Source organism: Penicillium hispanicum (assembly GCF_028827665.1).
Source record: "Penicillium hispanicum strain IBT 35686 chromosome Unknown utg000009l_segment0_segment0, whole genome shotgun sequence".
Classification (NCBI taxonomy): Eukaryota; Fungi; Ascomycota; class Eurotiomycetes; order Eurotiales; family Aspergillaceae; genus Penicillium; species Penicillium hispanicum.
The window spans coordinates 303,367-328,940 of record NW_026623201.1 but is presented as its reverse complement, the minus strand read 5'-3'; the positions used below and the strand labels follow the sequence as shown (position 1 = coordinate 328,940).

General features: G+C 46.9%; 8 protein-coding genes across 8 annotated transcripts; 1 reads left to right on the top strand and 7 right to left on the bottom strand.

Annotated features, from left to right (window-relative positions):
* Positions 1-6,610: 6,610 nt before the first annotated feature.
* On the top strand, positions 6,611-7,043 carry N7459_010128 (NmrA-like family-domain-containing protein; the record flags this gene model as incomplete). The annotated part of the gene is made up of 2 exons (XM_056949296.1): positions 6,611-6,677; positions 6,742-7,043. The coding sequence occupies 2 exons, from the start codon at positions 6,611-6,613 to the stop codon at positions 7,041-7,043; spliced, it is 369 nt and encodes a 122-aa protein (XP_056795229.1).
* A 199-nt stretch (positions 7,044-7,242) lies between these two features.
* N7459_010127 (lipase family protein) lies at positions 7,243-8,325 on the bottom strand (the record flags this gene model as incomplete). Its single annotated transcript, XM_056949295.1, has 3 exons — positions 7,243-7,542; positions 7,619-8,178; positions 8,244-8,325. 3 exons carry the CDS (start codon positions 8,323-8,325, stop codon positions 7,243-7,245), a joined length of 942 nt encoding a protein of 313 aa, XP_056795228.1.
* A 1,108-nt stretch (positions 8,326-9,433) lies between these two features.
* N7459_010126 (cleavage and polyadenylation specificity factor subunit 5) lies at positions 9,434-10,389 on the bottom strand (the record flags this gene model as incomplete). Its single annotated transcript, XM_056949294.1, has 3 exons — positions 9,434-9,726; positions 9,812-10,059; positions 10,130-10,389. The coding sequence occupies 3 exons, from the start codon at positions 10,387-10,389 to the stop codon at positions 9,434-9,436; spliced, it is 801 nt and encodes a 266-aa protein (XP_056795227.1).
* A 409-nt stretch (positions 10,390-10,798) lies between these two features.
* On the bottom strand, positions 10,799-14,244 carry N7459_010125 (uncharacterized protein; the record flags this gene model as incomplete). The annotated part of the gene is made up of 2 exons (XM_056949293.1): positions 10,799-13,930; positions 14,014-14,244. 2 exons carry the CDS (start codon positions 14,242-14,244, stop codon positions 10,799-10,801), a joined length of 3,363 nt encoding a protein of 1,120 aa, XP_056795226.1.
* Positions 14,245-15,221: 977 nt separating this feature from the next.
* N7459_010124 (putative BYS1 domain protein) lies at positions 15,222-15,692 on the bottom strand (the record flags this gene model as incomplete). Its single annotated transcript, XM_056949292.1, has 1 exon — positions 15,222-15,692. One exon carries the CDS (start codon positions 15,690-15,692, stop codon positions 15,222-15,224), a length of 471 nt encoding a protein of 156 aa, XP_056795225.1.
* Positions 15,693-16,964: 1,272 nt separating this feature from the next.
* hdaA (histone deacetylase hdaA) lies at positions 16,965-20,101 on the bottom strand (the record flags this gene model as incomplete). Its single annotated transcript, XM_056949291.1, has 15 exons — positions 16,965-17,186; positions 17,251-17,357; positions 17,413-17,492; positions 17,557-17,642; positions 17,701-17,793; positions 17,845-17,908; positions 17,965-18,012; positions 18,068-18,179; positions 18,237-18,444; positions 18,505-18,632; positions 18,685-18,797; positions 18,868-19,006; positions 19,060-19,073; positions 19,132-19,420; positions 19,480-20,101. The coding sequence occupies 15 exons, from the start codon at positions 20,099-20,101 to the stop codon at positions 16,965-16,967; spliced, it is 2,325 nt and encodes a 774-aa protein (XP_056795224.1).
* A 1,158-nt stretch (positions 20,102-21,259) lies between these two features.
* Positions 21,260-22,674, bottom strand: gpdA (glyceraldehyde 3-phosphate dehydrogenase GpdA; the record flags this gene model as incomplete). The annotated part of the gene is made up of 6 exons (XM_056949290.1): positions 21,260-21,288; positions 21,350-22,208; positions 22,341-22,404; positions 22,472-22,485; positions 22,566-22,613; positions 22,663-22,674. 6 exons carry the CDS (start codon positions 22,672-22,674, stop codon positions 21,260-21,262), a joined length of 1,026 nt encoding a protein of 341 aa, XP_056795223.1.
* Positions 22,675-24,496: 1,822 nt separating this feature from the next.
* Positions 24,497-25,202, bottom strand: N7459_010121 (PHO88 family protein; the record flags this gene model as incomplete). Its single annotated transcript, XM_056949289.1, has 3 exons — positions 24,497-24,882; positions 24,969-25,129; positions 25,186-25,202. The coding sequence occupies 3 exons, from the start codon at positions 25,200-25,202 to the stop codon at positions 24,497-24,499; spliced, it is 564 nt and encodes a 187-aa protein (XP_056795222.1).
* Positions 25,203-25,574: the final 372 nt, after the last annotated feature.

The following is a 25,574-nucleotide window of genomic DNA, read 5'->3' as shown; positions in this document are numbered from 1 at the left end:
TAGAATAGTCTTAATATAGTAAAATAAAGTTAATCTTTTTTATCTAATTATATTTAATAAGAGGAAACTATAAAGAGCAAAACTAAATTATCCTATTTATAAAAAGGAGCTCTTAGTTATTAAAAAGGCCCTATATCTATAAAACTATTATATTAAAAATAGGATAATAACTATAATTATTATTAATTATAAAAATCTATAGTATTTATAAATAATTACTATATATAGTAAATATTTAGCTTATTAAATTAAAGAGTTCTAGGAATATAATCTAAGGATATATTACTATAAAGGTTTAAAAGTTATTATTTTTAATACTATTAGCTAATAGCTAGATTTTATTAAAAATTTATCTATAAATATAGCTATAATCTAGCTTAGCTAATATATCTATTTAGCAGTAATATATATAATCCTAAGAATTCTTAAAGATAAATAGCTAACTACTACTATTATATACCTAATAGATAGTATATATCTAAAGGGAAAAGCCTTTATTTATACTATATTAAGGTTTACTAGCTCTAAGTTTTTAGACACTCTTTTTACCTATTAATATATTATTATCTAAAAAAGCCCTAGAACACTAGTTTATATTTATCTATAAGAATAGTATATAAATACTATACCTAAAACCACCTTTCTATATAGATTTAGTATAAAAGATTTATTATAAATATAAGTATCTTAGTTTCTTAGGCCTAAATAAGGTTATTTAGCCCTATATTTAGTAGCTTAATATTTAATTAGATATTAAAAAAGCTATTTAGGAGTACTTAAATTACTAAGTTTTATAGAATCTAAAGAAGTCCTTTAAAAGAGAAGCAGTATAGTATATAGTTACTACTAATATATACCTATTTAAATATTAAAAGATTAATTTAGTTAGTTACCTATTAACTACCCTAAATAGGAATAGATAGATTATTATAGCTATTTATTATATAATTAAATAGTTAATAGCTAAAGCTATCCTTAAAACTATAAAAGAAATACTTAGCTAGTTCCTATATAAAGATATTTTCTTTTTATATAGTACCCTATAAAAGCTAATCTTTAATAATAGATTAAACCTACTATCTAGTGTTATTTAATATTTCTTAAGAATCTTAGAGATTTATTATTAGACAATAATACCTTATTATCTATAAATAAATAGGAAAATAAAAAATCTAAATAGGGTATTTAGATAGATATTTATAAAATATTTTATAAATAAACTAATATATATTTAGGATCTATATCTATTATAGGCCCTTTTCACTATATATATATAGGAATATTTATTTATATATTTTAGTCCTTTCTTTCTTATTTATAGTATTTACTTTTAAATCCCTAAAGATTAGAATATATCTACCTTAAATAGTACTAATAATATTAATTTTTATATCTAAGATATAGTAAATATATAAATAAAGATAAATAAACTTCTTCTTATATATACTATTAAAAAAAAGCAGATTTAAGACTCTATAGTGATAAAGACTAGTTTCTCTATAAGGAATTAGATATTTATCTAAAATAAAAATAGAAAAAAGTTTAAAAGTAAATAGTTTAGTCTATATTAAATATTTAAAAGCTATCTTTTAAAGATATATATATTTAAAGAATCTAGTAGATAAATACTTTATATATTAATTAATAGATTACACTTAATTACAGTAAATATAGATAAAGAGGACTTTATATAATTATAGATATCTATAATGGCCTATTCTATACTATAGTAAGTAGGAATATATATAGAAATATCTAAAAAAGTTTATATAATTATTAAAGATAACTCTTTTATACTTTTATACACTAATCTATCTATATTTATATATATTAAATAAAATAAGTTTAAATAGTTAAGTACTTATTTCTATCTACTAAAAAAGGAAGATATTATTAATTATATTATTATAAAAACAAAAATAAGTATAAGGAAAATATAGAAAAAGGCCCTATCTAAAAGGGCTATATAGTAAGCTATACTTAAAAGAACTAAAACCTCTAACTATAAAACTATATTATATTTATAAAAGCCTACTAAAGCTATATCTAAAAAAATATAATCCTTTAGTACTAAACCTAAATCTAATAAATAGGATTTAAAAGTAAATAACTAAAAATCTATAGATCTAGGCCCTAATAAAGAGGGTTTAAAAAAAGTAAAAAAGATATCCTTTAAAATATAGAACTAAAAGAATTAGTATATTTACTAATATAAAAGAATAGTATAATATTTAATAGCTTATTCACTATAGTTATCCTCTATCTTTTCTTATCTATATATTAATAAATATAAAAAGAGAGAAATAGTCCTATCTTAGGATAAAGATTAATAGCCTTTATAGAGCTTACTAAAAACCTATAATAATAAATATAAAAGGCTTTTATTAAGCACCCTAAGAAATAAAAAAACACTAGAAAACCTAGAAAATAATTAGAAACTACTAAAATACCTATATATAGGTATTTACTACTCTTTTTTATCTTCACTTATAATAAAGATATTTTTCTTCTCCTCTTTTTTTACCTATATAAAATCTCTAATTCACCTATAGTTATAAATATCTTAATAAACTAGTTAATATCTAAATAGATCTAAATATCTATAGTCTTAATACCTTAAAAGGCTAAATAGAGAGCTATAGGATTATTACTTTTACTAAGTTTATAGTTATTTAAAAGTAATTTATACCAATAAATATTAAAATTAGGGCTAATCTTATATAGCTTTTTATAACTAAACCCTAGGTTAACTAAACCCTATAAACCTTTCTTTTTAGGGGTTTTTAACAGTTTATCACTAACCTACTTATATTACTTATCTATAGCTATAGCACTATTAAATATAACTAAAAAAGTCATTATCTATACCTTATTAGCTTATATATACTTATAAAAACAGTTAAACTAAGCCTTACTTTATTAGCCTTTAAGAAAAGATATTTAGGATTCTAAATATATAAAGGGTCTATAATAAATATAAGCAGTACTCTATAATTTACCCTAAATTCTACTATTAGTCCACTATATAGGCTATATATAAAAATACAGAGACTTATAAAAAGAGTAATATTTACTATTTTAGCTAAATATATAGTTAATATAAGCACTATTAAAAATAGATATACCCCTAATAACTAGGGTATAGTATAAAATGAATAGACCTAATATCTTCTTATAGGAGTTATACACCTCTTTAGTTAGGGCCTCTACTTTAACCTACTATATAAAAATAGCCTAATATATAGTGGCACTCTTCACTAGCCTTAGGGTATTACCCTACCAATCTATAAATAAATATATAATTAGCGTTTATAGGATTATTATATCTAGGGGATTTATTATTTTAGATATATCCACAGTATTAGCCGCTATTAGGCCCTCAAAAAACACAGACAGATTCGCGACCACCTTAGCTTTAGCTACACACCATATTAGTATATACACTCTATCTTACACACCCTTATATATATAGATAGCTCAGGAAGTTCACTTACCTATAGTGAGAAGAGTTTTCAGGAAGAAAAGGTCAAGAAAGGGCGAAAATCAGATGGTTTCAAATAAGAAAACGCGATGCTGCAGATAACCACTATTCCCATAGACTAAAAGGTCCAGGAATGAAACCATCTGAATGGTTTCACCCTGCCACAGCTTATATATTAATAGGGGTCCTAAGACCATATCCTCCCCCACTAAGAATCAAGCTTAACCCCAAGCTTTTCCTAACTGATTTTTAAGGCTTCCTTAGAGCCTAAGGCTGGAATTAGGCAACCTTACCTAGCCTTTTACTAGGTCTTTTAGCAGATTAAATCTAGAGGATTATACTTATTAATATATATAACCACTAAGCGGTAGCTTACTCAGGGTATTAAGGTAAATCCTTATCTAAGATTAAATATTATCTAGATAAGGAAATCTATTAGATAATTAATCCAGCAGTATAATTATATAATAGGTACAAAATAAATCCAGTAGTATACACCCAGATTCAAACACACAACCCCTAAATTCTGAGTTAGATAGTTTCAAATAAGAAAACGCGGTGCTGCAGATAACCACTATTCCCATAGACTAAAAGGTCCAGGAATGAAACCATCTGAATGGTTTCACCCTGCCGCAGCTTATATATTAATAGGGGTCCTGAGACCACACTATCTAAGTTTTACTATTAGTATAGTTACTATACTAAATCTTTTAACTAAGACAGTTTTATATCTAGAAGGCTACTCTCTACTAATAAAGAAGTAAAAACCTATTAAAATCCTAGAAGTTATATCTTACTAAAATATTGATATAAATTTTATCCTTAACCTAAACTATATCTACTGGGTTATAATCATCTCTAATAAATATATAATAGTATAATAGGTATACCTTATACACTTTTAAGCCTTTAATAATACTAACCCCCTTAACCACAATAAATGTATCCTAAAAGCTATATTTATAGTATACTTTAGTATTAACTATAATAAACTATATATAGTAATAATCTACTATACTAGAGTAAATAAGATACACTAAGGTAAATTTATATTTAAATTATAATATACCTATCGTTACTATAATATATATACTACTCCTTATACTAGTCTTATTATATATTAAAGTAGCACTAACCTTGACCCTAAACTGCTATATTTAATATTTAGCGCTATTAAAGCGCCTTTAAGCTGTCTTAGTGAACTAGTTATAGGCGTTAAAGAATTAGTATATAAACTGTCCCTAGATAACATAGTATTATATATAGGTATTGCTTTATCCTGTATTATATAGTTTATCTTAACTATCTTATAGGATACCTTTATAGTGTATATTATATTAACTGAACTTATCAATAAGGAGACCTAAAAGATCTATTATTAGTTAATATATAATACTATATATATTAATTATATTATCAATACTGTGACTGATAATAATATTATATATATTATAGATACCCTATCCCTATATAATATGTTTTATCTAATATAGCTAATTATATAGACTTTGCTAGGCGATATAAAGGATAAAGCCCTCGCTGTTATAGATATAATTAGATAAGTGAATACAGAGATTGCTTATCTCTTATAGGAGTATACCACCTTTTTCTATAGCTCTAGCACTACTTACGCGGTAGTCCTGGTGAAAAGACGTCTTAGACTCCGCTAAGACCCTAACACTAAGAGATGCTGTATACTGGATGGCGCGTATAATGCAGATATGGAAGATGAAGAGGATGATAAGGATATAGAATATTAGGGACGGAAGGAGGGATTCGTAGTTTCTCTAGGAGCGTTTTCTGCGACAGTATAACACCGAGGACGGCGTCTTTTCTTGAGCGGGCACCTGTTATGGAGTGGAGTCAGGTGACTCCAGAATAACATCATTACGTAGCCATCCTCATATCTTAGTCAATTACACATCTTGATCACATCTTACATCGTACCATTGACGATGGTATTATAGAATCAGATTGTATATATAGGAGTAGATTCTTGTTAAAGCTATGTTGGGTTAGCGTAGAAAGTATATGTCTTTGATTCTACTAAATATATAGAACTTTAGATAGCTATAGCGCTACTAATTTGGCTCTATGATCAAAGAATCGTATGTGGAAAGCATTGGGGACGCAGATGGCATCTAATGAAACCGGAAACTTTCTGGCTCTGTAGTGACTGAAAGTGAACAACTTGTTATCTGAGCCTAGGGTGATTCCTTCACCGCAATTGACCACAAAACGCTCGATTCCTGGGTAAGTGAGCCATTCCTTCAGGTAGGGGAGTTATATTATATATTACTATAGATATTAGATATATAGAAGAAGGTAGTCAATTTATTTAATTAATAGCCTTAGATTAATTAGAACTAAAGATATAGGTATTTTTATATAGTAGACTATATACTAGTTAGGCCTTTATTTAATCTAGTGTGATCCTATGTAGTCACCTGTTAATATAAGCTGCGGCAGTGTGGAATCACCATGGTGATTTCATTCTTGGACCTTTTAGTCTATGGGAATAGTGGGTTATCCGCAGCACCCCATTTCTCACTTTACTTCTGCCTCAGGAAAGCTGTTGATCTACTGAGGTCGAAACTAAGGGGGAATTAACAACATCGACCGGGAATTGAGTTCGAACTCCGTTGCTCGACGCCGGACTCAATTGTAGATCCTGATTTGAACCCCATGCCGTCGATGGATGCCGGCAACACTGAAATCCGAGCGGGAAACGTATTCCGCCGGGGCCCCAAAGCTGTTCCGTGACGATTGGCCATGATACTTCGAAAATGAGGTATAAATATGAGGACTACATCAACAACATCTGTACCATTGGACGATCAAATCATTACAGATTGCGATTCTAGAGTCCTCCGTGCCTATGTCTACCATCACGAGCAAGCTCTTCGTCGTCTTCGGCGCAACTGGCCTGCAAGGCGGTGCGGTGATCGATTATATCTTGATCCATGAAGAGTCCTCGAAGCAATTCCGTCTGCGTGGTATTACTCTGGATACCACGAAGCCAGCCGCAGAGGCGCTGAAGAAGTGAGGAGTCGAGATCGTCGAAGTATGTGAACCAGGCCAATGTCGAGATCCACGTTTCTAACCAATAGGGCTCTCTTTTAGGCCGACATGAACGACCTTTCTTCACTCTATATTGCACTCCACAAGACATCTGCGGTCTTCTCTATGACTGATTGTGAGTGCTTCTGACGGTGATGGAAATCCCTATATCCGAACGCGCCCTGATTGATATCTACCAGTTTGGGACACGCTGACTGGTATAGCCGAGACCGACCAGGGCAAAGCCGTGGCAGATGCCGCAGTGGCTGCCGGCGTGAGCTTGCTCATCAGGTCCTCGTTGCCCAACGTGACGCAGATGACGAATGGTGAACTGACGACGGTCCATTATTTCGATAGCAAGGCCGAGGTGGAAGCGTATATTCGGGGTCTTCCGATCCCCAGCAAGGTCTTTTCCTCCCGGCCGGGTTTATGCAGAACATTCAGCACCACGACCTGGGAGGAGTTTCTGATGCAGCACAAGCCTTTGCCCGTCGATGAGTAAGGATCGGGAGATGGTGGTCCCGATTGGGCCCGTTCAGCTGTGAAACACAGGGCTATCTCGGTGGACTTCCGATAGACTTGGAGTGAACATCTCAATTGACCAATATGAACATTCTCGAGCATACGCTGAATACATCCAAAGTAGCATTCGTAAGATCAATAGTCACTTTCCACATAGTGCATCAACCAGAGCACTTCCTCTAATCACACTCGTCAATGTCGATGATATACCATTTATGCGCCGAAACACTATCCAACAGCGTCCCGGCATTTCCATCGGTCGAATCTATGCCCTCAATGACTTGGATGTCCGAGGTGGTCACCGTCTCATCATTTCCGCTGGTGATCCAGAATTCAGGGCTTGGCTGTGAGAACCCAAACGAAGCGGGCGGCAGCTTAGGAACGATGTCATCCGTGTGCGTCACGCGCCACAGGCTGCCTTGGTTGGTTATATGGGTGACCAGCGCCTTGTTTCCCACGCGCGGCTCACCGTAAGTGTACTGTGCATCTATGATTAGTTCTCTCCAGGACTTGACGGGAAACATCCAGATCAAACACGGCTTGGAGGGGACTCACGATGTCCAATTCATAGCCTGCCTTACGAAGCGCAGTGCCACCGAGCACTGCCAGGGCAGCCCCCAAGCTGTGGCCGGTCACCACGAGCTTGTGGTTCGGGTAACTCTTTATGCCCGCTTGGACCTCGGACGTCATCTTGTCTGCAACGGTCTCCCAAGACTTCCAGAACCCGCTGTGGGCTTCACATCCGCTGCAGAGGTCGCTTACATCGGTGCGGATAAAGTCCAGATCGGCAATCCAGTTGCTGATGGTGCTGCTGCCTCGGAAGGAGAGGACGAGCAGGTTGTTGGTCGAGTCAGCGGCGAAGAAGCCGGTGACATCGCCAAAGTCAGTGGTCCTAGATACAGTGAGTTTTTTTCTGATATGGCTGAAGATTGGTGGTTGGTACACGTACTCATCAAATTCATATAGTGTCAAGGTATCCGCCGACTGCACCTCAGGACAGTTGTCCGTGGAGCAAGACAGCGCCGTGCCCGTCGAGTTGAAGTTGGTCGTGCAGTATGCTGCTGCCGAGTACTGCGCGTACAAAGTAAGATCGCTCAGCACGTCGGAGGAAACATCTACGCTGAAAGTCAGACCTAAACCAGCCTGGCACCCAGCACGCGGGAATGCAGTCTCGGCTTACCTCGACGGACAGGTCTTGACGGCGCAGCAACTGCCAGCACCGCCGTGGCAACAACCGCTGTCCAGGCGCGGTCCAGGTACATCATCCTGATCTAGAAGCACGAGCTGTCTTCTAAGGAGACCGCAACCAAGGCGGGTGGCAGATATAGAGACAGGGGAATGGTATCAAGGAAATCCGGTCTCCGTCCGATGCAGACTCGGTCTCCGCGCGGCGTGCTATTGCTTTTTGTAGGCGCTGGCACCAGCCCTAGCTCCACGTTGTCAGCGGGGCCGCAACACTCTAACAGCGAAGCGCTAATGTCGCATGGGGAGAGAAGATAGGATAGGACTCCGGAAACGGGGGTTTCGCCGGAGTCGCAGCAACAGCAGCTAACCAAGGCTGAACCAAGGCTAACCACGAGGGCGACGGTCGAAAGAGGTTCGTGGTCCGGCGCCGAAGGATGAGTTCCATCGTTGAGTGGTGGGGATTCGGTTAAGATCAGCATTCCTGCAGTTCTTCACGTTGTCCCCCCTGCGCAGTGCGTGCGGACGCCGGCCATGGCCCCCGGCTGGCGTGGTTGAGCGGGGTGCAGTAGGGGGGCCGAGTAGGTGTTTGGTTGGCCTGCGATGCGCGATGCGGGTCAGGATGGGAAGTGAGAGATGGTGTTTTGATCAAATCCTTCAAGAACGTGGCGTCCTCTTTTCTCCGGTGAGAGTGCCGGTGGGAAGCGGATCGGGCCATTCTCGGCGAAAGAAATCCGACTAACGAGCAACTGCACTGTACGATTGGACATATTATTGACCAGGTTGACATATTATTATTGGCCACCGTGAGTATAGCCCCCTCTGACCTGGACGATGTGCGTATAGAGCACTAGTGCGCTTCAACGCCGCAGTATAAATAAATAGCCGGATATAGCAGCGTGCAGGTAAAACCCCCTGGACCCAATGATACATGCCACGCCCGTCGGAGTCCATGTAATCCATGGATCCTAAGCCACGAAAGAGCTTGGTGACGCCTGAATGTATATATCTATCTGCCCGTGGATATACACGGCCGCACGGCGAATTCGGCCTGAAGCCCGCCGAAACGCACCGGAAGATTATTAGCCGTTTTAAGCAAATCAACAGGCTCCGAAACGATAGGATTCCGGTTAACGGGTGTCACCCGAAACGTTAGATTATGGTCGCTCTAATCGCTCTGCCTCCATCTTACTGCCCATCGGGCCCCTTGTCTCCTTCCGCGCCAATATCCGTCATCCCGGTGTCCTGCCCGTCGTCGTCGCCGCCAGCCAGTACGCGAGCCCGGGGGATCTGGTGCTCCTCGAGAGGCGTGCCCGGAGTGACTGCTACCACAGTGTCGTTCTCGTCCACAAACTCAAAGTTGTACCGGGACAACAGGTGCGGGATGGCCGACAGCTGCGGGCCGTAGCGGGCGGTGTTGTCATACAGTTCGAACAGCGGCACAGCCAGAAGCTTCATGTTCTTGGGCACGGAAAGGACCTCTGCAGATATCGCTCGCGCGCATGGTGTGAGCCAATGCAACTCCATCATCCAATCAAATGATCCAGGACACAAGGATCCACTCACTCTTTTTGGGCAGCTGGATAAAATACAGCTTCTTGCACTCCTTGGGCCGTGTGACATGACCTGGCAGAAATGGGTACATGAACGTCTCAAAGTTCGGCCGCCACCATTGGGCCAGTGTGTCACCAATCTCCCAGTCTTCATTGACGCCTTCACCAGAGAACTGCGAGCCTACGGGGGCCAGGCGCTCGTTCAGCCGCTTCTTGAACCCGTCGACCTCCTCGTCATCATGGTGTAGGTAATCTCCCGGACTGGAACGCGATTTGCATGATTAGCAGCCATTTCCATTTCCCTCGCCTACACCCATGCGATGGGACATACAGCTTGAAGAAGGCATTGGCGATCTGGAGCATCAAGACGTGCGGGTGGTTGTGTTCGTGGCAGACGAGAACACCCTCACAGGTACGGCGCATGCCGTGATCGTCATAGTGTTCCTCCAGCCGCTTGAGGCGAGCCAACACAGATGGGTCTTCCTCTGGTTGTGTCTCTTTGGTGCCGAATGTGTAATTGGACAAAGGGTATAGGCGGATCGTCTGCGGTTGCTGTGCGGAGAACTCCTTGGGGAGGATTGGACTGGGCATTGGTCACTTTTAGTTTCCAGGGGGGCTCAAAATATGATAGACATGGGAATTCATCACTCACGGGCGACTGCTTTGGATCGCTGTTGCTGTCGTGGTCGCCATGATGGTCGTGTGAACGCTCCGAGTGAACTGGAAGGCCGCGCAGCTCTTGGAGAGTTGCGCCGTTTCGTTATCGCTATCGGGGTGACCGCCTGCCCGAAGCAGCTCGATGTACATCACATACAACTCAAACCGTCAAAGGAGTCGAAAGAGAGACGAGTTGCACCAATTGACAAATATGGGTAGATTCATAGTAATTGATTACGATAGTATGCTGTGTAAAATCTGGGCCCCTTCTACATTCAACTCCCCAACTCTCGTTTCATGCTCCACGCACCCATTCCCCATACCAAGGAGACATGCAATGCATTTACAGCTTGGCATCGAAATCCTCAAACTCACTAATGTCTGTCACCGGAACAGGTCCAGTGCTGACAGAAAGACCGGCCTTGAAGGTGGGAACATCGGTGATCGTGACAGCCACCTGGGTGGTGGCGGGAGTGGAGCCATTAGGAGCCGGCGCCTTCTTGTCACTCTCCGTGTTTGGCTCGAGTCCCAGTTGCTTCAGCTTCACAGCGAGATTGCGCTCTAGTTGTTCGAGAACGGGGTCGATCTGTGCATGTGACAGATTCAGCTCTGTAAGCAGGAAAGACTTGGCAATGTATACGATTTGCGAGTGGTCAATCAATGCGATGTCCAATTCTTGGAACGCAGCGTCTAGATGAGCACTTTCCACCTCAAAGCCGGCAGCATCGAGCTGAGTCTTGACCATCTCAACTAAGCGAGACCGCTTCTCAGTCGCATCAGCTTCGCCCATGTCGGCACCCGACTGTGCATCCAGGTAAATAGACAGTTTGGCGCGGGTGGTTGAAGACGGGTCAATGTACTGTCGGTAGAAGTCCAGCAAATCGGCCTTGGTCAAAGTGCGCACGTTGGCTGCATCGCTCTCATGCTGCAGGAAATCAAAGTACTCTGATCCAACGTGGCTCCAGTACCGACCAGTCTCCGAGCCCAGATTCTTGAGCTTCTCCAAGCGCTTGTTGATCACGCTCCGCTTATGCCCTTCGAATTCTTCCTCGGGCATGCTTTCCAAGCTGGATCCAAACTCGCACAGGAAGGACTCGATACGAGATTCCAGGTACGGCGCGGTACGCTCGCTCTGAATAATTACCCGGTAGCCCATGGTAGTCGCATTATACCGCGAACCGCTCCAGACCACATATCCGAGCTGTTCCTTGCTGCGGAGCTGGTCGAATGCAGGCTCGTCTGTTAGTTGAGAAAACAACTGCAGCTTTGATCGGAGAATCTGATCGGAAAAAATTCCGATATAGAGATAGTATTCGATGCAGTGGTTGACATTCGCAGGATCTTTGAGGGTCCGCCGGTAGATGTGGTTGCTTCCGGGGGGCAAAACCATGTTGCGTCTCAGGTACCACTGCGACGGAGGAAGGGGACGGCCCTTGAGGATCGTCTCAACGGAACCCGTCATGCGCAAGGCATCTTCCTTGTAAAGGTTTCCGTGAGCAAGAACCTCGATATAGGTTTGCTCCAGCAGCTGAGGGTAGAAGTTGATGATATCATCTGCCTGGATATGCTCCAATTCCTCTATATACTGCTCGTTGATCCAACTTCTCTCGGATAGCAAGTACCGAGTATAATCACCAACTTGGTAGAATGGCTGCTGGTACTCGGCGTTGCGGAAAGCCCGCGTCAACCGCTCCTTGATGATGTTGAAGCGATCTTGGTTAACAGTCAGGCTACGCATGGTGGTCAACACCTTGTCCAATAGGGCAGACATCTTATCGTTGTAGCCGCCGACAGAGACGTCAAGACCCAGAATGTTCGCTGCCAGATGGTAATCCAGTCCGGCAAGCTCGGCGTCATACGAATACTCATCCAGAGAGTCTCGCACCAGCTCACAGTAGAACTTGGTCTTGATGAGGTTGGCCGGCGTCGCCCAGACGAGCGGGTTGCGCAGCGTCACATGGACAGTCGCCTTGGGAACCCAGAAGCGGTCATCCTTCTTGAACCAAAGACGAACGCGGTCATCATGGCGAATTAGCTTGGGGGTCTTGGCGGGCTCAGCGACCTCCTTCCTTTCCACCGACAATCTCGTCGGAACGAACTCGTTCCTGTGCGGCATATGCACATTGGAGGTACGATTGTCGGCAGTCGAATCCAGGGCAGTCTGAATGCCACTCAGGAAGTCCTGAGGGATCTTCTCGACCTTGTACTCTGTACCGTACCACTTTTCCTTCTGGTCCCACTGACCCGGGTACTCCTGGGACACGATGATCAGTCGGAAGTTATCAGCCCGTAAATAGGACATGGCCTTCTTGATCAAGTCGGGGTCGAATCTTCGCAGTAGTGACCCGCTCAGGAGCCACTCGCGAGGCATCTGCTTCTGCATGACACTGCTCAAGCGACTAGTGAATCGGCTGGCAGGGGTCTTCTGCTTGAACCGGAAATCCACCTCGGCCAAATTCTTCATCTCGTCGAAGATCCATTGTTCGGGCTCGCGCTCTTTGATCATGGCAATGTATTCGAAAATCACCTTGGCGACTTCCTGATACTGGTTCAAACCCTCTGGTGTTAGGCGTACGGAGACCGTGAAGAAGGCAGATCCCGGGCAAATCGGCATAGCTCCCGCAGAAAGACCATTAGCCCAGCCCTTGGCCTTCAAATAAGACAGAACACTGCCTGGCCCCTCGTGACCAATCAAATGGCTGATGTACCGACTGGGCTGAGTGTCGTTGAGGTTTTCCTCATCCAAGAAAGGGAAGTACATATCCATGGAGCGTGAGTCCATGACCGGCTTTGCAAAGACTTGGGTGCACATGTCTTCTTCGGAGAAGGGCTGCACATCATCCCAGCGGTTCTGGGGCAAATTCTTGTTTTCAACATCAGCGAACAGCTCGCAAACCCATTGTTCCAGAACATCCAGGGTCTCCCGTCCCAGAACGACCAACTTCGCTCGATTGGCCGAGTAGTGCTTTTCGTAGAACCGAATAAACTCACTGCGGACCTCCAGGCCGCGTTTCTGTGGGTCCTCCTTGAGAGTCTGCAGATTTCCCGTGGAGAAGTGATGGTACGGATGTGCAGGGTTGGAAAGAGACTTGTTCAGTTGCATGAGCCGCCACAAATCACTCTGAAGATTCTTCTTGTTCTCCGAATCTACAGCCCGCAGTTCACGATCTAATGTGGACTCCAGAAAGAGCGGAGAAACAAAGAACTGTGCAAAGCGGTCCAGGGCTCCATACAACGGCGACTTGCCGCCAGATTCAGCCGTACAGTTAGATGAAGACTCGCTGACATTCTCATGGGTGCCATTGGACCCATTGGTGGAGTCGGTGGGTGTATTCTGGCCCATGGATTTGGGCTCGCTCGAGTCGCCAGTAGCGGAGACCTCAAAAAAGTAGTTTGTTTCAGTAGCGGCTGTGTACGCATTTGAGGATCCAGAATGAGAGGCTAGATACTGGTTGTAGGCATTCTCCTTGGGGTACTAATAGCAGGCAAATCAACCATGTCAGCTTCGCCACCTCCCGCGAGCCGCAACCCCCGGCAATGGTCAGTAACGACACGTACCTTTTTTGTGCCCATGAACAGCAAGTGCTCTACCGCATGTGCCATCCCTGGCATATCATCTTGATCGGAGAAATTGCCCACATTGACATTGACTGCAGCACTCGCCTTATCGGTGTCCGGGTCGTGTACCAGCAGGGCCTCCAGCTGATTCGGCAGGCGAATGACACGGTAGGAACGATCATCGAGCTCCGGCCTCTCCAAGCTTTCTGTGATGCGTTCGGTCTGACTCATGGCCGAGGGTTTGGCGGGAAAAGAGCAGGTAGAGTGGGAGGAAGAATAAGAGAACGAGCGGGCCCAGCAGTGAAGGTGCTCACGAGATGAAACCGATGACGGGGGCCAAATAGGACGAATCAGGGTCGAGATGCGGGAGCACAGATATGAACGGACGGTGGAATTGTAACTGAGGCCTCTATGAGACAACCACAAGCGTGCAGCAACAGAGGACCTTGGGGACATCAAAGGAAGAAAGGCTCTAGGGAGGCAAATCAGGTAAGGGCTTTGATTGGACCAACGCAAGCCAGATTTCACGGGCAAATCCACGTAGATATTGGCCCAATACACGCACGACAAGAATATCCGCGATGACGAGCAACAGGGGTTTGATTATTGCAAAGGCAACGAGGGGGGCGTTCCGCCGATAAAGGGTAGCCACAAGGCGGTGGTTTTCTGCAGCTGTTTTGGCCTGGGCGGTGGACGCCGGACGTTACTTCGGAGGTTGGATGGATGTACCTGCTACATTCTATGTAGGTAAGTCCGGAGGACACAGAAGGAATGGTTGCGCAATCGGTAGGCATCATGGTACTCGTAGATGCCTTGCATGTGGTATCGACTTCTGTCCATGCGAATTCCAACCGGAACTGTCGTCCACTCATGACTCTAAAACCCAGCTGTGCATTTCCGACATGTCCATGGATAGCAGACGATACAAGGCAGGGTGGCTGCCTAAACGCAAGACATGGAGTGCAAGCCCAAAGAATCATATTCTCTGATGTCCTCTTACGCATTATGGAACTCCAATATAAACAGGCCCCAACAGCCAATCCACGCCCCCAATGACCCAATGACCAACGGCGAACGAGTCGAGTGAGGCTCCTTCGCTTCCCCACAACGATTAGCTCCCATTGCTCCGATTTCCCGCACTGCCCCAGCCACCCAAATCCAACAAACCAGAGGCATCCTAGCGCTTAATGGATCCCTCTGCCAATGACTTAGCACTGATCCGCACACAGGGTGAGCGTGATGTTCGAACTCGCGTCGCATTCTTGGGTTTGGCTGCCGCTGGGGGAGACGCCGCTGGCCCAGCAGATGTTCGGGCAGGTGGTGATGGAGGGCGTCACAACCAATGGATTGCCGGAGAAGGGGTCACCGAAGACATCCGACAGGTCGTACCAGATGTTGTTCCCGTCCAGGGAGTAGGCGAAGTTGGTCTGGGGGCTGCCGTCGTACAGACCGTTGGACCCGGTGGTGATCTTCAGGGAGATACCACCAGAGACATCGTCATAGTGCAAGACCTCGGAGTACTGACCATCAGCCTCGATGGTCTGCATTGGGCTGACCGAGCTGCCCACTGACCAGAGATAGACTGGGTCGGCGCAGTTGTTCACGACGACGGCGTCGCCGACGGCGCTGACCATAGGAGCCAAAGCGGCAACAGAGGCGAGGAGGGTAGTGAAATGCATGTTGTTCCCAGGTCGGTAGATGTGCGTGTCTTGCTTGAAGGGATGGAAGAGAAGTCACAAAGGCTAGCGAGATTCTGGAGATGATTTCAGGTCTGAAGTTGGATAGCTCCTTCCTCGGCCGGGCCTCGAGGTCACTTATATAGTTTTCCTCTTCTCTCTGCCCGACGTATATATGCGGGAACACGACGGCCTCTCAGCGGCTACTTCGTCTCATTTCCAAGATATTCGAATCTCTTGTCATCAACTAGGATCAAAGTGGTGGATAACTCCATTTCCGGTCTGCCTTTTCCGAGACAATAGACTGGGCCAAGGATACAGACGTTACCGCATCGTCAGGCCGTCCATCACCAGACTAACACAGCCCAAGTCAACCATGGTGCATGTCTCACGTTGGCAAGTGGTGAAAGGACTGCCGGAGGAAGCATAGGGAGATGCCCATGGTGCACCCGACAGATGGCATAAGATAAACGAGCAAGCTCCCGATTGCAGCCACGATGTCTCGGCGCTTCGACCCGACGAGACGAATGTTTAGATCCCATGGCTTCAAAAAGCGACGCTACCGAGATGTATGATGCAGGCCAAGGGTGAAAGAGGCGCTCGTACCGTACCCTGATTGCCGCCAACGCGGTTCCGGGGTAACAGGTGAGTATCTCTCCTTTGAGACACAGTTACATTGACCGGGGACATGATGCATCACCGTGGCTACCAAGATAGACAGTCGGAGGGCGATTGGAGAGATCAGCGAACTCGGCTTGACGCAGGAGATGAGCTGGTCACCCCCCATAATGCGATAGTGTGGTTGGGGATGTCTCACCCAACGGCTTACCACATCCATGAATGGTCTCTTGGAATCGATGTCTTGCGACCCGTCGCATCGTCGGTTCTGAGCCCCAGGGTTTGATCCGTTCGTGTTCGTTTGGGTTGTGTGAACCTTGGAACGAGAGTGGCGAGGGGACGAGCAGCGGGAGGACCGTCCAAGACGCAAGACTACATGAGTTCGTTTTCGCTACCCCGCGATACATCTACGCCACGCTATTTATACATCTGCGGGACCTCTGTGGGTGGATAAAGTTGAACCACGGGCAACAACCTTGGAAGGGTTTTTTTTTGTAGCTGAAGTGATTGAGATTGGGTTGACGGTTGGAAATTGGGGTTGATTGGGGAGCGGGAATTCTATCTCTTCTTCTCCCTCCATATGGACCTCTCCGGTTCCATTATGAAGAGATGACGAGAATGGAGGGAAGACAGTAAGAATATGGAAATGCTGTCGACCTAGCCCTTCATGGGTGAATCCTGGTCGACGTCCTCTTCATCTTCAGTGGCCTCGTCATCTTCCTGGTCGGCGCGCTCGGCAAGCCACTGGAAGACTTCCTCCTTATGATCGGCCAGCATTTCGCTCAGCTGCGTTTTGGGTGATTGCCTCAGGGTGCCATAGCGCTTAGACGGCTTACGGGCCCAGACGCCGTGTGTCTGCGAAACAAAGACCAGAGAGTTCTGTGAAAAAGTGCCACTGGTAAGTTCGAATGCCTCTCGGAGACGCGACATCAGATCGGCTTACCTCACGATACCATTTGGACAGCCAAGTCTGAGTCGGGGATGCGATCGCGCGAACTGGATTCTCCGCCACGAATGAAATAACGCCGTTGATATGCTTGTACAGATTTTCTGCTAGAGTTAGGGCCATTTGTGTCCTTCCCAGTAGATAGGGTTTCAGGCAAACCTCTGTTGATCAATAGATTGGCAACACCGTAGAAGGCATTGCCAATGCCGAAGAAAAAGATCGGTGCGGACTCGTTAGGCCTGCAGCATCTGCATTAGCGACATCTACCATGTCAGCGGAGGGTTTTAGGGTTTCGTGTCTTACTCAATGTAGTTGTCCCACAGATAACTCGCCAACTCCTCAGTCGCAGTGGGGCGGTCCTCATCTTCATCCTCATATCGGTTGGTGGCCTAGATATTCCGGAGTGAGTAAAAGTCACACGGAATTCTAAACTGATCTTCGACTTACCGGCTCCTTGGTGATATGCTTAGGAATGTTGACGTCGATCACGGCATAACCCTTACCAATGATCCATGCGATGTACTCCTTTTGGACATCAGCCTTGCTTAGGTTAGCGAAAGTAAGGCCGCTCAGCCATGCTGGCTGACTTACCAACCAGCAGTTATGGGCTTCCAATCGGTTGGTCACTGGATGGGGGTGACCCATAATCTCGGGACTAGACCGGTTGGGTTAGACGACTTTCTCAGGCAACAAGCATGAGAGATCACTCACGGGTCATGAAAAATAACAACAAGGGGCACCGGTTGGGCATAGTTAGGGCTGCAAGAGGTGAGATGATGTGTTGGCAGCTACTGACGATCCTTCCGCGGCTTACCTTGCCAGAACCTGATTCTCGAACGACTTGGAGATGACCGTGCGATAGACATACAGAGGCGTAAGTTTGAAGCTATCGTACAGCTGCTTCGATTGGGCTTCACGAAGAAAATCTGTCATGCGGTTAGCTCCACCCAACAAGTCTGACTGATCGCACGATGGTCGCTGACCATGAAGCCGAGCTCCCCAAACCGGAACAGCAGGTGGTTTAGGGAACATGCACCGCCAAAACTGAGCTTGAATGCCCATGACCCGACGGACAGTTGAAGTTGCCGCCTCCGTGGGGGCTGTGACGAGCAAGCGGTCTGGAGGCTCGCCCATTAGGGTCTTTGTGACTGCCAAAGCTGATTTGGAGATGGATCGGAAGTTATACCCTCCCTATATTACCCACACGTTGTCAGATTTGCAGCTCGCCATGACCAATTACTGCCTACATACCTCCAAGCAGACTGCAAGCTTGCCATTGGCAAGAGTCATTAGCATGTGCGTCATTTGAGCATAGCAAGCTGGCGACACAAAGCAACCGCCCAAGACATCTCCGGCAGCGGCGTCAAACCCAGCCGCAACTACGAGATCGAAGTTAGAATGTCTCCAAAGGCCAGAAAATGCAAAACTTACTGATTACGAGATCCGGGTCAAATTCCAAGGCGATAGGCATCACCACTTGTTGAAAAGCATACAGATAGTCGCCATCGCCCATTCCCTGGTCAGGCCACGGAATGTTGATGTTTCTGTAAGAGTCAATCAATGGTATCCTCGTGCGGCATTGATAGTAAGTCCAGACGGACTCGGAATACCTACCTTCCAACACCAGGGCCTTCACCACAGTGGTCCCAATCTCCTTCGTCACCGCCTGGATAGAACTTGCCATTTTGGTGGACGTGGAGTGAGACGTAGAGAACATTGGGGTCGTTGTAGAATGCCTTCTGGATTCCGTTTCCTTTTTGAGAATGTCAATGCATCATTCTTTTATTGCACTTCGGTCCAGCATACCATGGTGAACATCCCTAGGGTCCGGTCAGCAGTGATACTTCAAGACATTGGACAAGACAAGCTAGCACTTACCAGTCAAGGATCATGATCTTGCGACACTGGTCGCCCAGTTCCTGTTGGCAGATACGTGCCGCCACGGACACGTTGTTGAACAAACAGAATCCCATTGCGGTATCGTGCTCTGCATGGTGGCCAGGCGGACGAATGACCGCGATGGCATTCTTGACCCTCCGCCGGGCCACCGCCAAGCAGGTCTCGATGGCGCCACCAGCAGAGAGAAGCGATGAGGTGAAAGTTAAGCGGTTGAAGTAGATGGAGTCCCGATTGTTCTCCAAGTGAACCAGGGCATCGTCATTCATGTCTGACCTTTGGTCAGCGGGCTTGTCAATTCAAAAGGTGACAGACATGCTTTATACATACCTTTGGTGCTCTGGACAAATGCATAGTGAGCCTCGGTGTGAATACGGACGATTTCCTCCTCCGTGGCGTGGCGAGCTGGAATTCGTTGAAGAGTCACAGGGGCCAGCGGCCGAGTTGAGTCTGGGTCGTCAACAAGGCCTGCTCGGCAGAGCTCTTTGTAGATGTAGTAGATACGCCTCGGATCTTCCGGGTGAACGTCCGAGGTGGGGCGAACCTCACAATGATAACGCATCCGAATATCATAACACAGACCAGTGGCCAAAGACGCAAGAGGCAATCCAGCCTTGGATGCAACCTCTTCATCAGACCAATCCGAGTTAGCCTCCACCAGGCTGTCATTCCTCGTGGAGTTTTCAGCCGAGTTGGTCTCCGAGTCACTCATCTTGATCAGACGATCGGGAGGTGCCATGTCTGACGGGATGGCAGCATCACGAGATGCAAAGGGTTCGGAACCAGGGGATGGTGATTTGATGGCAGGTTGAGGCAAGAAAGACGGTGTAAGAATAGGTTCTGGCCTGTTCTGGAGATGCGCAGAGGGAGGGGGATGGGTTAGAGAAGTGTGGGAGGGCAAGGAAGGAAGCTTGTGAGAATCCCCCATGACAGTATCTTCGTCGTCTTCCATGACGACCAACTATGCAACAACAAAGACCAGCCCTCTTTCAATGAGGCCTTTGGTGCCTAGTCTTGCATGACAAGATCGTCAATCGAGGTGGCTGGTTTTCAGCACATGTGCTTTAGTGTTCCTCTAAACAGAACTAGGAGACCGAAGCAGCAATGGAATGGCACAGACCAGCTCTAGCTCCAGCTTGAATACCAGCTGAAACCTGTCAAATCCAAATGGTAAGCTGGCCGTGCTGGAGGGTGTGGAGCCACCAAGACGTATATAACCACACTTCCTTTGTATTGCCGCGCGATCAACGGGGGCTACCCAGGTTCGCGAGTCTCTCTGGCTAGTGAAAATAGAGGCCAAGATGAGAATTGTATACCTCCACCCTGAACACAAATTGAATCAGTCGGTGCGAAGTTGGGCCACCCGGTAAGTGGCAGAAGCACAGGGTAGATGGGGAATTGATTGATGTGCCTGTTGGATCCCTTTTGGGCCGGTGGTCTTTACTGCCGGTCACTGCAGGATCACCGCCCACAGAGACCGCCTTCTTAGTTGGGCTAGCTGGGGACACTATAGTGGGGCGAGGACGGCCGTAGGGGGATTCCACGGTATAGAGGGGCCCGGCGCAAGTCCGGGGTCTATGCGACCAATTCATATTCAGTGTTTATAATATTTGACCGTGAGACCAGAAATCTCCTCAATATCAAGTGGAATCAAGCTTAACGTGGTTTCTCTGCTTATCGGATTCGGGTAGGCATCGTTGCGGAGATACGTACCCAGGCATAAACTTGTGCAGTGTGACTTGATCTGCGCAGAATGAAATCTATTTCAAGCTTTCCAAGCAATGACAGATGACAGAATGACTGCTAAAGGCGAAAAAGCAATAGACAGCTTATAATCGGAGCTGGAGGTGGTTCCAAGTATCAAAACGGTAAGGTTCCACTTCGGCTTTATGACCCCAACTACGGAGATAATTCTGACATATGTGGATGTCTGCAACATTCATGAACATAAGTGAAGTATTTGTTTCATTAAAATGACGTTATGATCTGGTTTTTTCTACAAAGTAGCTCATCGTCGTCCAGGCCTCCCGCTTTCGCAGGCGCCCCTTGTGGTCGATGGAGCACCTCAGAGAACACTCCGTGCCCTGGCGGCCCCAGGACGCGCATCATCCTACTGGCCATCGACACCAGCAATGTAGGCTAAAAGAAACGTATTAGCTTGAATGACCAGTCATTAATGTGGAAGATTGACAGGACTTACCGATGAGGTCAACAACACGGTGGGAGTAACCCCACTCGTTGTCGTACCAGGAGACGAGCTTGATGAAGTTGGGGTTCAGGGCGATACCGGCCTTGGCATCGAAGATAGAGGAGTGGTCGTCACCGTTCAGGTCAGTGGAGACAATGTCGTCCTCGGTGTAGCCGAGGACGCCCTTGAGCTCGTTCTCGGAAGCGGACTTGATAACGGCCTTGATCTCGTCGTAGGTGGCGGCCTTCTCGATACGGCAGGTCAGGTCGACGACGGAGACGTTGGCGGTGGGCACACGCATGGACATGCCGGTCAGCTTGCCGTTCAGGGAAGGAATGACCTTGCCGACGGCCTTGGCGGCACCGGTGGAGGAGGGGATGATGTTCTGGGCCGCAGTGCGGCCACCACGCCAGTCCTTAGCGGAGGGACCGTCGACGGTCTTCTGAGTGGCGGTGTAGGAGTGGATGGTGGTCATCAGACCCTCGACGAGACCGAACTTGTCGTTGATCACCTTGGCGAGAGGAGCCAGACAGTTGGTGGTGCACGAGGCGTTGGAAAGGACATTGACGTCGGTCTTGTACGAGGTGTTGTTGACACCCATGACGAACATGGGGGCATCAGCCGAAGGGGCGGAGATGATGACCTTCTTGGCACCACCCTTCAAGTGGGCAGAGGCCTTCTCAGTGGTGGTGAAAACGCCGGTGGACTCGACGACGTAAGAAGCGCCGGTCTCGGACCAGGGGATGCTGGCGGGGTCGCGCTCGGCGTAGAAGCGGATCTTCTTGCCGTTGACAATCAGGCCGGAGGTGCCATCGATCTCAATGGTACCCTTGAACTGGCCGTGGGTGCTGTCGTAGCGGAGCATGTAGGCCTAAAGCTCAACATGTTACTAATAGTCGCAGGGAATGAGGAGGCCATGGATGACGTGAGTTGGCGGGGTCACCCCACCAAACCCCCCCCCCCCCCCCCTCCCTCCTCCTTGCCATCGGAATGAAGTACGTACAGCGTAGTGGACCTCAATGAAGGGGTCGTTGACAGCGACGACATCGACACCGCCGTGGTTGATGCTGTGAAACAATTAGAGTTAGGATGCGATTCGTACCACACGACGTGGGGTCGAGGGGTATCACTTACGCATTGCGGAAGACCTGTGAAGACCGCGTTAGCCCCGGCGTCTACCAAAGACGAGAAGGGGGGAAGAGCCGTTCGCGGCGAAGGGACAACTTACAATGCGGCCAATGCGGCCAAAACCGTTGATGCCGACCTGTTCAAGATACTGTGAGGATCATGTTGCGACATCCTCCAGCCGAACCGATGACGCGTACCTTGGGAACCATGTTTGCGGTAGATCTGATTTAAAAACTTTGAAAGGTTAGACAATGTGGTGGACTTATGCTGGCGATGGTAGGAATCGAAGATGTAAGGTTGGGATGGAGATGGAGGATGAGGAAGGTAGAGAGAGAGAGAGAGAGAGAGAGAGAGAGAGAGAGAGAGAGAGAGAGGAAGGATAAGGGAGGGAGGAGGAGGAGGAGGGGATGAATTGGGACGTACCTTGGGGAACTGGAATATGTGGTGGAAGTTGGGAAGGATGATGAGAGAGGAAGAGAAAAAGAAGTCGGGGAGGGGGGAGAAGTCTAGAAGTAATAGTAATAATGAAGGGGAGGACTGACGCAACGAACCGCTCACCCCTCCACCTCCCACCTCACTACACGTTCAGGCTTTGCTACACCGAGCCACGAGAGTAGAACGACCCCAGACCCTCTCCGGCCTCCCGACTTGTTGCCGTGGGCACAGCTTCTCCCCAACCCTTTCCGGTTTCAGACACCGGGCAAAGCAGGAAGCCTCACGATATTTGCGCTCTAGCTACCCCTCAATAGCTCCCTTCTACCCAATGAGCGTGCCGTGATCCTCGTCGAGTCTCCATTCAACATTGCCTCGGGACGCGAGAATGTGTTGCCAGATATTGCGATGCAGATTCGGAGGGGATCACGATAATTCTTCTACAGAGGTTGTGCCGTGGCAGGAATTCCGATACCCGAGACCGAAGCTATGACGGAGGCGACGGGGCTGGGCTGATGGAGGGGCAAGTGATGACAACACGACTGTACTTCCGGCTAGTAGGGGATGCCCGTACTGGAGCGAGGTACCCCTCGTGGAGGGGTAGGGTACAGTATCTAGGTTACGGGGTACATAGTAGCACTCGCCATATATACATCCGTCCAGCCTGGTTTTCTTGCAATTTCCATTCACCCCTTTATCCAGGGCATCTTTATTGGCTCTCATGCCGCATGCAGCTGATCCAGTCTCGAAAGGGGCTGCGGTGGATGTATCCGCGCCCTGAAAACAGTCACCGGCAAACCTCAACGGGGTAGAAAGAATGGGGACCTGCATTGGATCTGTCAGACAGGAAGCCACGGGACCCAGCAGAGTTTTCGGCTCTTGTTATGATTATTGTTTTGGTGGTTTTATTTTTTTTATTTTTATTTTTTTTTTCTTTCTTCCTTTTGATTTGATTTGACGGATTTTTGGATTGACTCATACGGGCCTGATCCATGCCTACCCAGAGTATAACTATCGCATCCGGGAATCTATACAGTGGCAACTAGGCGATTAGAAATCCTCCTCGGCATCGTCGATCCGAACCTCTCGAGCTAGCCTCAACTGCTACACAAACTATCACGGCATGCTGATCACGGCATGCTGTACCCAGCGCTTGTTGGAGACCTTGCAAGGGCTGTGGTGGCAACGACATGACATAACAAGGTCTCCCTGAGTCGGGCAACATCTGCATAGAACGCCATGGAAGCGGACCCCGCGGCACAACAGTTCGATCGCGTCGGGTCGCATCCAACGAACGGCGCAGCGGGCAGAACTTCAACCCTGCTTGAAAGACTATGATCAGAGAACATACGAGCACTGGATTTACAGCAAATGAGATTCGACCGAGGTCATCCGAGGTGGCATGCAATTGGAAGAGATGGGGATATAATACAATTAGGAGCTGTGAGCATCATGGCACATCTATCTTCGCCCATTCCGATGCAATAGCTACCCGGTCACATAGGTCATGGGTAGCAAGCTCGTTGAAAATGAGCGATCGCGGTGAGCAAAAAAGTGGAATATGCCGCAAGCCGACTCTGATCCTCTGCAAAATTTCATCTACTCCTCCTTAACACCACCCCGGTAGTTCTTCTCGGCGTTTTCGATCGAGGCTTTGTCGCTCTTGGGCTGGCCTTGAGCCATGAAGCCGCCGCCAGTCTTGAAGGGGCGGGCCAGGTCGCCGGTAGCAGGCTTGCCGAACAAGTGGATTTTAACCAGGTTGGCCTCGAAAGCACCCTTCAAAGGAATGATCGACTGGATCAGGAGAGGGTTGGTGTACTTCATGTACAGGTGCATCACACCCATCATGCCAACGCCCATCAGTTGGCTGCGCATCAGCTGACGGAGCTGCGACTTGTCGTAATCCATGTTGGTGGTGGTCACGGGCTTGGGCTCCTCACCGGTGCCCATGGGAGCCGGCTCCACGTACTTGAGGGTCGACATATCTGTAGATACTTAGCTTCTGAAACGCATCCACGGCGGAGACTGCATCGGGGCACGCGACCCAGAAGAGAAGCGTATCCACACATACCCTTCTTCTTATTGATCTGCGCCTGGGTGTACAAGTAGACTCCCAGGATGATCACATTGGACAAGACGTACATGCCGCGCACCAGCATCAGGACATCCGGATTGTCGAAGGGAACCTTCTTGGCCAGCTGCATCATCACCAAGATGATGGCCAGATTGGTACTGTCGCGCGATCAGTCTGAAGAATCCCACAATTGGGCCATGTGGCCAGCACTCACACTTGAGGAGACACCATTTTGTCGAGTTAAACCCTTGCGACCGGGAAACGGGGATGAACGGGATGGATTAGGAGAAGTTCTGAACCAGAACTCGAATCTTCTTCCGTCGCGGCCACCTGGCGTTCTGGAACGGATTTACTATCGCCCCGGGTCACCTGATGTCTCTCCGCCCGCCGCGCATTCAACATCTGCTGGTGAGGCCTGCATCAACGATCAACTCTGCGTGGTAGACTGGAGTCTACTACGCAAGCCTCCAGTTACAATCCAGGCTTCATGATATTCCACACCTTACCTGTGGAGATTCTGCAATCGAACCCATTTAGGACCTTACAATAGAGGGCCACCAAAGGACTTCCTCAATTACCAGCGCCAGCTGCTGACGGGCTTCT